The 15,215-nt window shown below is 44.3% G+C and overlaps 1 protein-coding gene across 1 annotated transcript in view; it reads right to left on the bottom strand.

The window, feature by feature from the left end:
• Positions 1-430: 430 nt before the first annotated feature.
• The window catches only part of LOC124690020 (aspartic proteinase oryzasin-1-like), a 45,931-nt gene continuing 31,146 nt past the window's right edge, over positions 431-15,215 (bottom strand). Inside the window, exons 2-12 of the mRNA XM_047223464.1 lie at positions 3,780-3,874; positions 3,571-3,683; positions 3,184-3,352; positions 3,056-3,095; positions 2,889-2,953; positions 2,253-2,366; positions 2,102-2,166; positions 1,295-1,448; positions 1,086-1,205; positions 750-838; positions 431-515 (exon numbers count right to left, since the gene is read on the bottom strand). Of these exons, the coding sequence (XP_047079420.1) occupies positions 431-515; positions 750-838; positions 1,086-1,205; positions 1,295-1,448; positions 2,102-2,166; positions 2,253-2,366; positions 2,889-2,953; positions 3,056-3,095; positions 3,184-3,352; positions 3,571-3,683; positions 3,780-3,874 (1,109 nt within the window). The remainder of the gene's footprint in view (positions 516-749; positions 839-1,085; positions 1,206-1,294; positions 1,449-2,101; positions 2,167-2,252; positions 2,367-2,888; positions 2,954-3,055; positions 3,096-3,183; positions 3,353-3,570; positions 3,684-3,779; positions 3,875-15,215) is intronic.

Genomic DNA, 15,215 nt, shown 5'->3' with positions numbered 1-15,215 from the left:
CCTACGGGAACGGCTACGACGTCATCTTCACCGAGGCGCCACCGTCCACCACCCTCATCGTCACGTCGCAGAGCTGGAAGCTCAAGCTGCTTGGCAAGGCATTGGCCCGAGTAGAGGGCAGCAATGGCGGCAACTAGCCAATTCGTTAAAGTGATCAACAGCACGCCATCACAGAGTAAGAATGTGCGTGTGTGTTTTACATGTGCGAGTTAAGCTCTTCTCGAGAGGATTCGGAATCACGAGATAGCTATCATGTGGCAAAGTTTATGACGAAAGTCTGCTTGCATTGCAGCAGTGCCTTGGACATATGATAATGTACAGGTTTATTATCTTGGACCACACTGGCATTATTAGTAGCACGCAAATATGCACATTCATGTTTTTTTGCCGATCGGACATCAGACCGGCAGGAAGAGCTCATGAACAACACTTATGCTGTCTCGGCGAACCCAATCTTCATATTTCCATAGTCAAAGACCGTGTGATAGGCTTCCATGAATATATCACCCAAGATCCTGCGACACCAATTTCTCATTGTTAGAACCGAGGACAGCAAGTTCATGGAGCGTTTGCTTTCAGTTTTGAAGATGCAAACATCTTTCTCTTTTTTCTTTTCTTTTTAACGCCTAATAATTTCTAAAACTCTGAAACTAAGAAACATTATATTTTTTCTGGAGAAGTGGTATCACAAACAACTTTTATATTGATTCCAAGAAAGCTGTGAGATCATAACACGTGTATAACTTTACCAGAGATGGCCACCGGAAGGAGGAGCGTCCATAGCTGAGAATCCACTCATGCACCGGGTATCATCACCCTCACCAATCTTCACTTTGTACTGGACAACAGAAACACAAGTCAAACCAAATCAGCACTAACCGATAATAAAGCTTGTGTGGCTCTTCAATTTTATATGCACGTAAGATTTTATAATTGATAACTGATATAGTAAGGACCGAATCTTCAAAAAATCTGCGGGAACAACATATGGAATCTTAGTACAAAAATGATACTTGCTAAAACTGATAGATAATCTGGACGCGCATAAAATACGAGAGGTAATAACCCGGGACAAGAAGCAATACTTGTTCGGGTTTGAGCACAAACTGTTTGGTCCCGATGGAGAAGGCGATGTCAGGCATGAATTTAAGTTCTCCACAATCCACGAATGATTCTCCCGCAGGGATAGGAATATGGTCACACATCTGCAAAGTTGAATAAGTTAGATTTTTTTTCGGGTTCAACTGTGTTACAGTGTGATTCTTCCATTGGTATTACAAGGTAGGAAACATGCCTCGTTAATGGTATGCAATATAGAATCCTCAGTCTGATTATCTGCAATATGCTTCACCGCCCATTGAACAATCCATTCACAAGCTTTGCACACAATAAAACCATTTGATGTCCTAACTTCATCTTCTAAACTTTGAATACCGGCGTTGTCGTCACTATGTACATTGGAAGGAACGTAACAATGTCAACCATCGGGACATAAGGAAAACAATGTGAATGGTCAAAAGGAGACCAAACCTACTTCTGTATGCACTTCCACTCTTCATCTATTGAATTCTAAATTCCTTCAGTGCCGGCTAGGGAAAATTATTCCAAGCAAATCAAAGAATTTCGGTACGTTGAGAAATATGACAATTAACACTACTGCATAGATGATCCTTTTTTGTTGGTACTACAAAATATGGCAATTAACACTACTACATAAATTATCCTCGGGGTATCAATACATATATTTAACTACACGCCTTGGAAATGACTACAAAAGATTGTTGTCATGGCTCTGCCGATGTATGTTGTATACGTCGCCCTGTATGCGGTTGTAAATAAGAGACATAACAAATGAAGGTATTTTCAAAGTGTTGTAAACAGAATGCGCGAGCAATATTCTGACATATAAATCATATGTATTAATGAGTTCATATCATCTGTATTTATGAATACATATTATATACACTATAATTGCCCACACACTAATTATCCTCTTACTTGCACAATATCAATGTTTCATGTTTTAATGCATATTTCACAGCATATATGTTGTGCAGAACATCCATAACTACAAAAGGTACAAGGGAGACTCAACTCTTACCTTACACCATGAGGTCCAACAAATAAACATAAACGAAGTATGTCACATATCCTTCTTAGCAATATCTGCATCATAGTCCCGGAAAAGAAGATTTTATAAGCCTTATGCATCACTGATCAAGCTAGAAAGCAACTTTTGGAAATGAGCAAACCCGCTTTAGCAGCAAATCCAGGATCTGCCGCCCAAACTTTGAAACAACGTTCTTGCACGCTTTGCTCACTCTCCTAGGTATACCAATTCTCCAATTTATTTCAGTAATTATCGCCTGTATATATTTCAGTACTGATTCAGCAAACACATAGAGACTAAAGGAAAAGAATGGAAAATGAACCCACTGGAGATGACTCTATGAGCTGTCGACAAAGATGTTATACCTAATATGCTTCAAAACGTGTCATGCTGGCCTATTAGGTTTTATTTTGATGATCTTCACATTATGTAATATTACTAGTTCTGCTTCTAAGGAGATGGTAATTGCAAAAATTATATATTTAAAGTTTTTTATTGAGCTTTTCCTTCTACTGTAACTACCATAATTCAATCAAAAGAAACATCTACAATGGATCTAACCATACATTTTATCTTCACAATGGACATTTCCTCCACTAAAACGTAAAATTCAAGGCAAAAGCATATGGGTTATGGCCTAAATAGCGAAGGAATGTCTCGTTTAGGTTACTAGAAATGTTGATTGTGAGGTTTTATCGATAAATCAAGGTTAGATGCATTAACTAAAGCCTCTTTCCTTACTTATGGGAATAAACATGAATAGATCTCAAACACATACCGTGGGGCCAGTAAGAAATGAAGTTCCCGAGTCTACTATTGCTGCACAACCAGATTTACATAATCCTAATAGAAATAGGGGTATAAGAGAATGATTAAAAACATTTTGTATTTATATACGAGCATATACTGTGTACGATTTATCATGACAAAATGACATGTTAGTACCTGTGGAGTTTCCTCCAATCAAGACGTCACCCATGTCAAACTGAAGCAAGTGGGGCAAAATATATGAGCACAAACTAGTTATTCCATCTTGAATTTCAAGATTACTCAACTAAACGAAATGGTTTCACCTTCCAGTATCCCTTCTTAGTAACAGAGACATATGTATGTCTTCCCTTGTAATGATTAGGATCAACTCCTCCAAAAACTATTTCTCCTCCCTTCACTTGACCAGCATGTCGATTGAACCAGAGTGAGAAAACGGGGCTACCAACCAGACCTTGGCTAACCATGTTATACCTATAATTTCGCTTGTGATGTCAGGAATAAGAAATCTTGTTATATGATACACATTTGGTGATACGATATGCCAGTAAATTAGAAGAACCCACAGTGCACCATTTAGATATTAATATAATACATAAAACAATACACATAAATTAAAATAGTCATGTCTAGTGTTGATAGTGTTAATAAATAGGAAAAACAGACAAATTCAGTCAGGCAACATTTCTCACCAAATAGGTTCGGCACCCCCGAATGACATTTCTTTAAACCCAAGACCAACAATGCCATCAAATTTTCCAAGCATGAAAGTAATACTTGGTTCCAACGAAGCTTCAATAAAATTCTAATAGGGCAGCAATAATAAAATTAGTATAATCTGAAATAGGATGCACATCACATTGCATAATATAAATGTGTCCTTCTGGTGCAGCGCGTAAACCTGATATTTCACAACTAGACCACCAACTTGCACATTGTCTTGGCTAATATAACCAGCAATTGCACCAGTTTTGTAGTGAATTGATACCCTTTTTCCTGCCAAGATTGGAAATGAAATATTATATTCATGGAAAACATCATTTTCCTGGTTACTAGAGTTTAATCTAAACCATCTGATTAATGCCTAGGAGAAGAAAATACGTGGACAATGTGTTAGGATATCATCATCTCATAGTGCATACATGACCAGTAGGAAAATAGGCTATCGAGGACGTTAGAGATGAGGACTCCTTCACCGGCGATGGCAGATTCGAGCAGCAGGCATGTAGACAGGTTGTAGGTCGTAGGCATAAGCGGACCCAAGAAAATTTTGAAGTCTGGCCAAAATAGGATTAGTGTGCTAATTTTGTATCAAATATATATAAAGTAGTGGAAAAATAAGCATGCCGGCTGGCCGGAAGCCCGGGCGGCTGCCGGGCAAGAGGGATGCTAGGTCCACCCTTTGTTGTAGGAGCAGGGCATGAGGAGGGAGGTGGTCCGGGGTTAGTGGTGCGGTGCGTTAGGCTTGTGGGGTCTTCGGTGGTCGGGACTAGGTGGCGTTGCGCACTGTGGTGTCATGGTGATGTGTGGGACGAGGGAGAGAGATGAGCCAAGGGGAGAGAGAAGAGATATGTGGACGAGAGGGGAGGAGTTTTTGCGGCGGGCCGGAGGTAGAAGGAAAAAAATATCAGGGGGTCATAGGGCACCGAAGTGGGCTTACTCGCAAGGTAAAGGTCACACTTCGGTGGGCTTCAAGGCAGCAAGTAATAGCAGCGTGCAAAATTTCCCAAGCCCAGGTGATAACAGAGTGACACGCATCCCGTTGCAACGAGCGCGTGGTGTATTTGCAGCGTGTGATACTGTCTCACACGACCACCGGCAGTTGAGAACATATCCACATTTGGTGGCGTGCTATTTGGCTAGTATGCCACCAATAACCTGTTTATTAGCGGTGTACCACTATATAAGACGTCAGCAATATTTCGGCCCAAAGATCCGCGACAGTATACCTTAGTGGTGCATCAGCTCGTTAGTACTTTCGCCATCTATAAATAGATTTCTGAGGTTTGTGTAAATCTAGATGTATCTAGACACTAAATAACATCTAGATACATCTAAATTTTGATAAATTTTAATATCTATTTATAGAGTAATGCAGTACTTTCTTCCCTATAAGCTATTTACTACATGTGCATGGACAATATGTTAGATTAACAAACCTTTCTTCGTGTACTAGATTGCAGTTCATAGATGATAAGTTTTTCTAAAGTATTCTACCTGGGGCAGAGAGAGAGAACTCACTGAACAACAGTGGTAGGGAAGGAACAGAGTGCCCGGTGAACTTGCGAAGTGTGCAACATTGCATCATCTTGGGTCAATTTATAAACTTTGCCGGTGGACATTGCAAAGCTACATGATCATTCCACCGTTGGATCATCCAATGCCCTTTTGTGAGCCGTCAGATTAGGATGGGGTGATCATGTCACGCGGTGGATTTTGTTGGGTTCACCGCGGGATCACAAAGTTGTTGCAAGCTAGTGTCTCCGGTGGTCATGTACGATTGCCTGAAGAGGCAAAACTAGATTGCTTGTCGGTGGTGAATAACTAGTGTGCAACACGGCTTGTTAATCGCGAAGCATGAGAAGAATTGGAAGATGACACCATTATAACAAGCCAGTTTTTTGTGCTCATGCATGGTTACAAAAGAGGAAACATCCAGCTGTTGGCGGAAACGCTGATCTCTATCTTATCTCGGTTGCATATTAAATATGAGGTAAAAAAAGCCCCATGTGAAACACATACAAGGAAAGACTTAGAGAGAATACAAACAAGGCAAGAGATAAAAGAAAAGGAGACAGCCGCTCTATATGGTTGTTAGAACAAACTATCCATTGTTGTACTACACCACAGAAGGAAAGATTTAAAAAGAAGACAAACAAGGCAAGCGATAAAAAGTGGATCCAATGTTGTATATGGTTGTTAGGTGAAACGTACTACACAATACAAATAAAGACATAAAGAGAATACAAAGAAGGAAAGAGATAAAATGAAATGAGCCAACTCCTCTATATGGTTGTTTTGTAAAACTAGCCATTCGTGTACCACATCAGACAAGGATAAATTAAAAGAAAAGACAAACAAGGCAAGAGATAAAAGGAATGGATCAAACCGGTCTATATGGCTATTGAGTCAAATTACCTGTTGGTGTACTACACCATGCAAGGAAAGACCTAAAGAGAATACAAACAAGGCAAGAGATGAAAGGAAAGGAACTAATCGATATAAATGGTTGTTGGATCAAATTAGCCATTGGTGTACTACACCGTTCTCAGCTGTTTGCTCGGGGCCGTGTTTCTATCTTAGAGGTGTTGACTGAGCTCTGGGCTGAGGAGACTCGTTTGCGTGGTGCTGGTCTGCTTGGGGCCCCCTCTGTCCTTGCTACTCGATGTCCTACTGCACCAGTGCCAACTCCCTTCGGGGCTCCTCCGCTCTTGCCCACGCCACCTGGTCATGGAGGTCGGCCTTTCCGTGGCCGGGGGCACCCTCGTTCTGGTCAGGTGTGTGGATATTGCCACATGCACACACTAAAAACAACTCGCAAGTCCATAATGATTTTAGTTCGTCAGCGAATGTGCCAAAACCATCACAGAGACCTCATACTGACGGTTTGGAAGGCCGTGGCGAACCTCGCGTCACAGATGGTTGGGCTGACAGTTAGATTTGGCTGTCACGGATCCATGACAGATTTGTGCTGGCCCGAGCCCGCCCGACCCAAGTCGTTGTGACGCAAATAACCGTCATGCGCCGGTTCCCCTCATCGGCGACCACCGTGTCAGGTGTGTCAGGCCAATGGTTACCATCTCGACACAATGATTTACTTGTTAGACCAATCATTAAGCTGTCAGTTTGGTCGACTCTAATTAAGCTTTGCCGTCTAGCATGACATTAGCATCGTCGTGGCATGGGTAACGTGGCGCATTACGAAGCCAACACGTGTCGGTCTGATGACGACATGCTTACCAATTGAACCATGCCACGTGGACAAATGGAATAAGGACACGTTATCCAATAGCATCTCAATTTGTGGACAAATGGTAATAGGGCAAGAGTACCAATAGCATTTCGACACGTGTCAATTTATAGAATGACATATTTTATTTCCAATGGCACGTGGACATCCCCGTGACTGACACGTGTTAGTACTGATATTGCGCTTTCCACTAGGTGGGCAAATAAGAAATATCCACGTGTTCGAAGCCCGCAACACAAGGCCTGCTTGTAGCTGGGCCAGATTTCTAGTTTGGGCCAGTTAAAAATTGGCCCATTCGAAGCCCGCAACACGAGGCCTGCTTATAGCTGGGCTGGATTTCTAGTTCGGCCCAGTTAAAAATATGACACGGCCCTTTATGAGATGAAACATTTATATGTTCACGACTGGATTATATTCGGCCCAGTTTACCTGTTTAGTATATGACACGGCGTGCCCACGACCCATCATATAAAGGATATCAGCTTGCTGTGATAAATTAGAGATCCAGGAATAAGCATCGTACATTTATACATGACATAAAACGGCTCAAGGGACTTGTTTGCAGAAACCGAAGCCACGAAAGTAACATGAAGAATTACAAGCATATAATATGTACATTAAACTAGAATTATTACATGCATACATAGATCAGAGTTAAACGAGTACAATTACAGGAACATTAGTTTATGTTGTCGGGGGGATTACCCCTAGTAGGTTAAGATTGGGTGTAATTAGCCGGCATAATATTATTATGCCGGATAACCGGGCTACGCTGGAATACGGCATGACAATAAGCTAAGTGTAGACCAAGGTAAGGGTCAACCGGCTTAAAGCTAAGGCCAAAACTAAGATAACCGAATTAACCTGGTTGAAAGAGCAAGATCTCTCCATTGTGTTTTGTGTGTTTGGTAACAACACTCGAATGAATTTCACCGTGTGCATAGTTCCTTTGAAAGATTTGCATGTGAACGATGCCCTCGCTGAACACCTCAGGATCAGAAGACTCAATAGTAGTTGATAGATTTTCGCGAGGCGACATGGTTGGGGAGAAAAGAGAAGAAAGCACTTCCAGCAGGCCCAGTAGTACCGGTACCAAAAGCGGTTGTACCGCTATAGCTATTGGTACCGGTCACAAGTACCGCTGCTGCCATCGCACGAGGGAAAAGATTGAAGTAGGCCTACCGGTACCTTGACCAGTAGTACCACTCCAAGCGGTACTTCCGACCAGGTACCGGTTTGGTACCGGTCATGCCAAACGCGCAGAACTTCCGCCTTGGTACCACAATGGTACCGGGCAGGAGTCCGGGGCTCCTAGAGACCCTGCCGGTACCTGCAGCGGTAGTACAGGTTGAGCCCCACGTGTCAGCACTGCAGGCTGTTCCCAGACCCAGAGCGGTAGTACCGGTCATGCGGGAACTAGGTGTAACGGTTGGATTCGGAGGCCCCTATAAAAGGGGGCCTTCTTCCCCAGCTTGACCCAAGTCTTCTCTCTCTCTCCTCCATTGTTGTTGAGCTCAAAACCTTGAGGATCTCCCTCCCCATCCAACCAATCATGCCTAAACTTTGAGGATTGGTGGAGGAGACTGACATAGGCATCCCCAATGGGCCTGCCGAAGATAGGACCCGGGGTTTATTGAAAGCTCATGACTCGAAGAATAAGAAGATCCGGAAGCCCAAGTTGCTATTAAGGAAAGCTAGAGTTGTCTTAGGAAATAGTGCTTGTAATCTTGTGGGACGGGTTAGAAACCCTCTCGGACTCTGTAACTTGTGTATTATGAATCCCTCGACTCCACCTCCTATATAAGGGGGAGTCGAGGGACAAAGATAGCATCGGTTCATTATTTCACGCAACCCTAGTTTCCACATCGTCGAGCACTTTTCGGCTGAAACCTTCGAGATCTACTTGCCCTCTACTTCCGACTAAAACCCTAGTCTACAATCTGTAGGCATTGATAAGTTAATCCCTTGTCAATTGGCGCCGTCTGTGGGGATTAGAGGTGTCAAGGAGCTGATCTCGATGGCACGTTCAAGATCGTCGACTTGATCAACTCGAAGCAACGCAATGGACAGAGGTAAACAGATCGAAACTTGTCTAGTTGATTTTGTTCCTCACCCGCCCTCCCGTTTGGATGCATATGCGTATCTAGAGGAGCCCATGGAGATGACGTTTGGAAAGTTCCACCTCCGCGTCGAGAAAGAAGGAGCGTATCGTCTCGAAATTCCGATCTCGTCGGGATTATCAGCGGTCGATCCCGATTTTTCAAGTTCAGCATCATCAATCGACTCAGGTGATGAGAAAACTTCATCGCCATGCTTCATCAGCTCAAGGGCAAGTGAAAAACTCGCCAAGATCTTTAGCGACATGTCTTTCGAGTCATCTGCGGACTCCTATATAAGCGATGACTCGAATGACATCGACAGCTTCAACTTCATCGACAGATCCATCACTGTTGGAAAAGGTCTTCACCAGTCTCTATGATGGTGTCACCAAACCCGACAAAGTTCAGAATCCAAAATATCATCAAATCTACGCAATTGGAGAACCAAGCCGGCCAGAACCTGCGACGTCAGAGGCTTTCGACGATGCGGGAAATCCGTACGTCGATCCCGCAGATCTCGCGCGAGGTTTGGGAACAAAATATTTCGGACCAGGAACACGAGAGATGGTGCGATTTCCGCAGGTGGTATGGGATCGAGTCGCAAGAGCTATCGATGGTACAGAACCAATGACTATTACGGCAACACCCGAGGAGTCACAAGCGTATCAATATAGGCTTGCACGTATCAGGAGGGAGCTCGAGAAATAGAAAATCGAGTTGGACAGGAGGCAGGAAGCAGCCTCCGCATCGAGCAGGCGAAGTGCAGAGCTAAGCCGACATTCAGGAACTTCGGGAGATAGTCATAGGGAAGCTTGAAGGAGGGCGAGATCTCGCCTGCAAAATATACCTGAAGCAGAGAGAGAAAATTTAGTTCAAAACCTCGACATGTCTTTTATGTCAATCGACACGAGGGGGAATATTATTCCCAAAACACCGGAAGCTGGGTATATGGCGACGCAAGCCTTTATCCTCGCATCCAAGCCACCTCCCGGAGATCCAAGAGAAGCATTGTACAATATGGCCATGGCAGGAGTTGGAGCCATGGGGACGGCGTTCGTAACTCCGCCTCCCGAAGGATCAGCAAGGCAAAATAGTCCACAACCTGCTGCAGCAGCACCAGGTCCTGAGAAAACAAGTGGAGCACGAGACACAGCAGCACAAGCACGGGTGGACAGAGCACGACAAAATAGAAGGGAACATCAGCGCTCCCTAGAGATAGATGACGAGGATATGTGTGGACTGCCGTGCTTTACAAGGAGAGTCCGGAAAACTCGAGTTCCTTCAGGGTTTAAACTACCCGATGACTTCAAAAAATTCGACGGCCTGCAAGATCCAGAGGATTGGCTAGTTGATTATCTCAAAACGGTGAAGCTGATAGGAGGAACCAGAGCAACAGCCATGCAGAGCATCCAAGTACATCTGAGTGGAGCCGCAAGGTCTTGGATAAAGAAGCTTCCCCCAGGTTCCATCGACAGCTGGGACAGTTTTGAGGATGTGTTCGTCAAAAATTTCCGATCCACCTGTAAAAAACCTGAATCGCTAGAAGAGTTGAGATCATGTCGACAAAAGCATGATGAGTCAATGAGGAAATACATCCAGAGGTGGAACATTATCAAAAACTCGGCAGAGAACATATCTGACGAGAGGGCAATAGATGCGTTCGTAGCAGGAATTCGACGAGGATATTTCGTTGAAGACTTGGGGAGAACTAACCCAAGGACAGTGTCAGCATTGATGGAGATAGCAAACAGATGGGCAGATGGAGAAGATGCTGTTCACAATAAGCGACACAGGTCGCCAGAGGAGGACCGTAGTCGAAATTTCCAAAATAGACGACGTTTCTCACGACAGTTCTCGAATTACGATGCTCCTGGTCAAATATCGGCTGGGTTTAGGGCCAGTGCTGGAGGAAACAATGGAGATGGATATCAAAGGAGTAACGAGCAGCGAGGCGACAATAGAGATGATTCTCGAAATAACAGGCAAAATAGTGGGCCAAGGTTCCAGAGACCTTTCGTGTCCCCCGAGGACATGATGAATGGGCCGTGTCAGATGCACTTTTATCTCGGCAACAATGGAAAGAGACAGTCAGGACATTTGCAGAAGGACTGTCGAAATTTTCAAGCAATGTTAAGGTTCGCGGGGCAAACTAATGCTCAAGCAGCAAATAGAAATCCTCAAGGGCCCAGGAGTGAGATCCACTTACCACCTCCTCCCGCAATTACAGACGAAAATCGACACCAGCTCAGAATAGCGGCAGCACCACAACCACCTCCATACATTGACCCCAATTCCAACGGTGCGGTCTCGATGATTTAGAAGGGTAGGCTGTCCAATAGAGCTCAGAAAGTAATCTCGCGACAAGTATTTATGGCAGAAAAGATGCCTCCGCCAACGATTGAGTACCTAAATTGGTCAGGGCAGGACATTGGCTTCACAATTGCGGATCACCCGCAGCAAGTTCCTCGACCAGGGCAGTCAGCACTTATCTTACCAGCAGTAATTGGAGGATTCGATGTATCTCGAGTATTCATAGATGGAGGCAGTAGTCTAAATCTTATGTACGCAGATACACTAAGGAAGATGAACATATCTCTCGCAAATCTGAAACCAACCGACACACGTTTTCATGGTATCATGCCAGAGAAGCCGAGCTATCCGTTGGGGAAGATCAATCTCGATGTTCAGTTTGGGACCCGAGAAAATTACAGGATAGAAAGGCTGGAGTTTGAAGTCGTGGATTTCCCATCGCAATATCATGCCTTGTTAGGACGAACAGCATATGCCAGGTTTATGGCGGTACCGCATTACACGTACCTGTTGTGGAGGATGCCTGGACCTAAAGGATTGATACGTCTCCGACGTATCGATAATTTCTTATGTTCCATGCCACATTATTGATGATATCTACATGTTTTATACACATTATATGTCGTATTTATGCATTTTTCGGCACTAACCTATTAACGAGATGCCGAAGAGCCGATTCGTTGTTTTCGCTGTTTTTGGTTTCGGAAATCCTACAAAGGAAATATTCTCGGAATTGGACGAAATCAACGCCCGGGGTCCTATTTTTGCACGAAACTTCCGGAAGACCGAGGGGAAAGGAAGTGGGGCCACGAGGCGCCGCCACAACAGGGCGGCGCGGCCTGGACCCCGGCCGCGCGGCCCCGGTGTGTGGGGCCCTCGTGTGGCCCCCGCGTTGCCGTTCCGCCTACTTAAAGCTTTCGTCGCGAAACCCCCGATACCGAGAGCCACGATACGGAAAACCTTGCGAGACGCCGCCGCCGGCAATCCCATCTCGGGGGATTCTGGAGATCGCCTCCGGCACCCTGCCGGAGAGGGGAATCATCTCCTGGAGGACTCTTCACCGCCATGGTCGCCTCCGGAGTGATGAGTGAGTAGTTCACCCCTGGACTATGTGTCCATAGCAGTAGCTAGATGGTTGTCTTCTCCTCATGTGCTTCATTGTCGGATCTTGTGAGCTGCCTAACATGATCAAGATCATCTATCTGTAATTCTATATGTTGTGTTTGTCGGGATCCGATGGATAGAGAATACTATGTTATGTTGATTATCAATCTATTACCTATGTGTTGTTTATGATCTTGCATGCTCTCCGTTATTAGTAGAGGCTCTGGCCAAGTTTTTGCTCTTAACTCCAAGAGAGAGTATTTATGCTCGATAGTGGGTTCATGCCTCCATTAAATCTGGGACAGTGACAGAAAGTTCTAAGGTTGTGGATGTGCTGTTGCCACTGATGCGTGTAGTTGACACGTCCGTTGGGAACCCCAAGAGGAAGGTGTGATGCGCACAGCGGCAAGTTTCCTCGCTAAGAAACCAAGGTTTAATCGAACCGAGAGGAGTCAAGAAGCACGTTGAAGGTTGATGGCGGCGGGATGTAGTGCGGCGCAACACCGGAGATTCCGGCGCCAACGTGGAACCCGCACAACACAACCAAAGTACTTTGCCCCAACGAAACAGAGTGAGGTTGTCAATCTCACCGGCTTGCCGTAACAAAGGATTAACCGTATTGTGTGGAAGTTGATTGTTTGCAGAGAAAACAAGTAAAACAAGTATTGCAGCAGATTTGTATTTCAGTATTAAAAGAATGGACCGGGGTCCACAGCTCACTAGAGGTGTCTCTCCCATAAGATAAAAGCATGTTGGGTGAACAAATTACAGTCGGGCAATTGACAAATAGAGAGGGCATAACAATGCACATACATGACATGATAAGTATAGTGAGATTTAATTGGGCATTACGACAAAGTACATAGACCGCCATCCAACCGCATCTATGCCTAAAAAGTCCACCTTCAAGGTTATCATCCGAACCCCCTCCAGTATTAAGTTGCAAAGCAACGGACAATTGCATTAAGTATGGTGCGTAATGTAATCAACAACTACATCCTCGGACATAGCGCCAATGTTTTATCCCTAGTGGCAACAAGCACAACACAACCTTAGAACTTTCTCGTCACCGTCCTGGTGTCAATGCGGCATGAACCCACTATCGAGCATAAATACTCCCTCTTTGAGTTAAAAGTAAAAACTTGGCCAGAGCCTCTACTAGAAACGGAGAGCATGCAAGATCATAAACAACACATGTATAATAACTTGATAATTAACATGACATGGTATTCTCTATCCATCGGATCCCGACAAACACAACATATAGAATTACAGATAGATGATCTTGATCATGTTAGGCAGCTCACAAGATCCAACAATGAAGCACAATGAGGAGAACACAACCATCTAGCTACTGCTATGGACCCATAGTCCAGGGGTGAACTACTCACTCATCACTCCGGAGGCGACCATGGCGGTGTAGAGTCCTCCGGGAGATGAATCCCCTCTCCGGCAGGGTGCCGGAGGAGATCTCCGTAATCCCCCGAGATGGGATCGGCGGCGGCGGCGTCTCGCAAGGTTTTCCGTATCGTGGTTTTTCGCATCGGGGGTTTCGCGACGGAGGCTTTAAGTAGGCGGAAGGGCAGAGTCGGGGGCCGGACGAGGGGCCACACCATAGGGCGGCGCGGGCCCCCTGGGCCGCGCCGCCTTGTGGTGTCGCCACCTCGTGGCCCCACTTCGTGTGTTCTTCGGTCTTCCGGAAGCTCCGTGGAAAAATAGGCCCCCGGGTCTTCGTTTCGTCCAATTCCGAGAATATTTCGTTACTAGGATTTCGAAACCAAAATCAGCGAGAAAACGAGAACCGGCACTTCGGCATCTTGTTAATAGGTTAGTTCCGGAAAATGCACGAATATGACATAAAGTGTGCATAAAACATGTAGGTATCATCAATAATATGGCATAGAACATAAGAAATTATCGATACGTCGGAGACGTATCAAGCATCCCCAAGCTTAGTTCTGCTCGTCCCGAGCAGGTAAAACGATAACAAAGATAATTTCTGAAGTGATATGCCATCATAACCTTGATCATACTATTTGTAAACATATGTAGTGGATGCAGCGATCAAAACAATAATAATGACATGAGTAAACAAGTGAATCATAAAGCAAAGACTTTTCATGAATAGTACTTCAAGACAAGTATTAATAAGTCTTGCATAAGAGTAATCTCATAAAGCAATAAATCAAAGTAAAGGTGTTGAAGCAACACAAAGGAAGATTAAGTTTCAGCGGTTGCTTTCAACTTGTAACATGTATATCTCATGGATAATTGTCAACATAGAGTAATATAACAAGTACAATATGCAAGTATGTAGGAATCAATGCACAGTTCACACAAGTGTTTGCTTCTTGAGGTGGAGAGAGATAGGTGAACCGACTCAACATAAAAGTAAAAAGAATGGTCCTTCAAAGAGGAAAGCATCGATTGCTATATTTGTGCTAGAGCTTTTATTTTGAAAACATGAAACAATTTTGTCAACGGTAGTAATAAAGCATATGAGTTATGTACATTATATCTTACAAGTTGCAAGTCTCATGCATAGTATACTAATAGTGCCCGCACCTTGTCCTAATTAGCTTGGACTACCGGATCTTTGCAATGCACATGTTTTGACCAAGTGTCACAATGGGGTACCTCCATGCCGCCTGTACAAAGGTCTAAGGAGAAAGCTCGCATTTTGGATTTCTCGCTTGTGATTATTCTCAACTTAGACATCCATACCGGGACACCATGGACAACAGATAATGGACTCCTCTTTAATGCATAAGCATGTGGCAACAATTATTATTCTCATATGAGATTGAGGATATATGTCCAAACTGAAACTTCCACCATGAATCATGGCTTTAGT

The sequence above is a fragment of the Lolium rigidum genome, chromosome 2 (genome assembly GCF_022539505.1).
Source record: "Lolium rigidum isolate FL_2022 chromosome 2, APGP_CSIRO_Lrig_0.1, whole genome shotgun sequence".
Taxonomy (NCBI): domain Eukaryota; kingdom Viridiplantae; phylum Streptophyta; class Magnoliopsida; order Poales; family Poaceae; genus Lolium; species Lolium rigidum.
The sequence above is the reverse complement of the archived record's forward strand: the minus strand, read 5'-3'. Positions and strand labels throughout refer to the sequence as shown.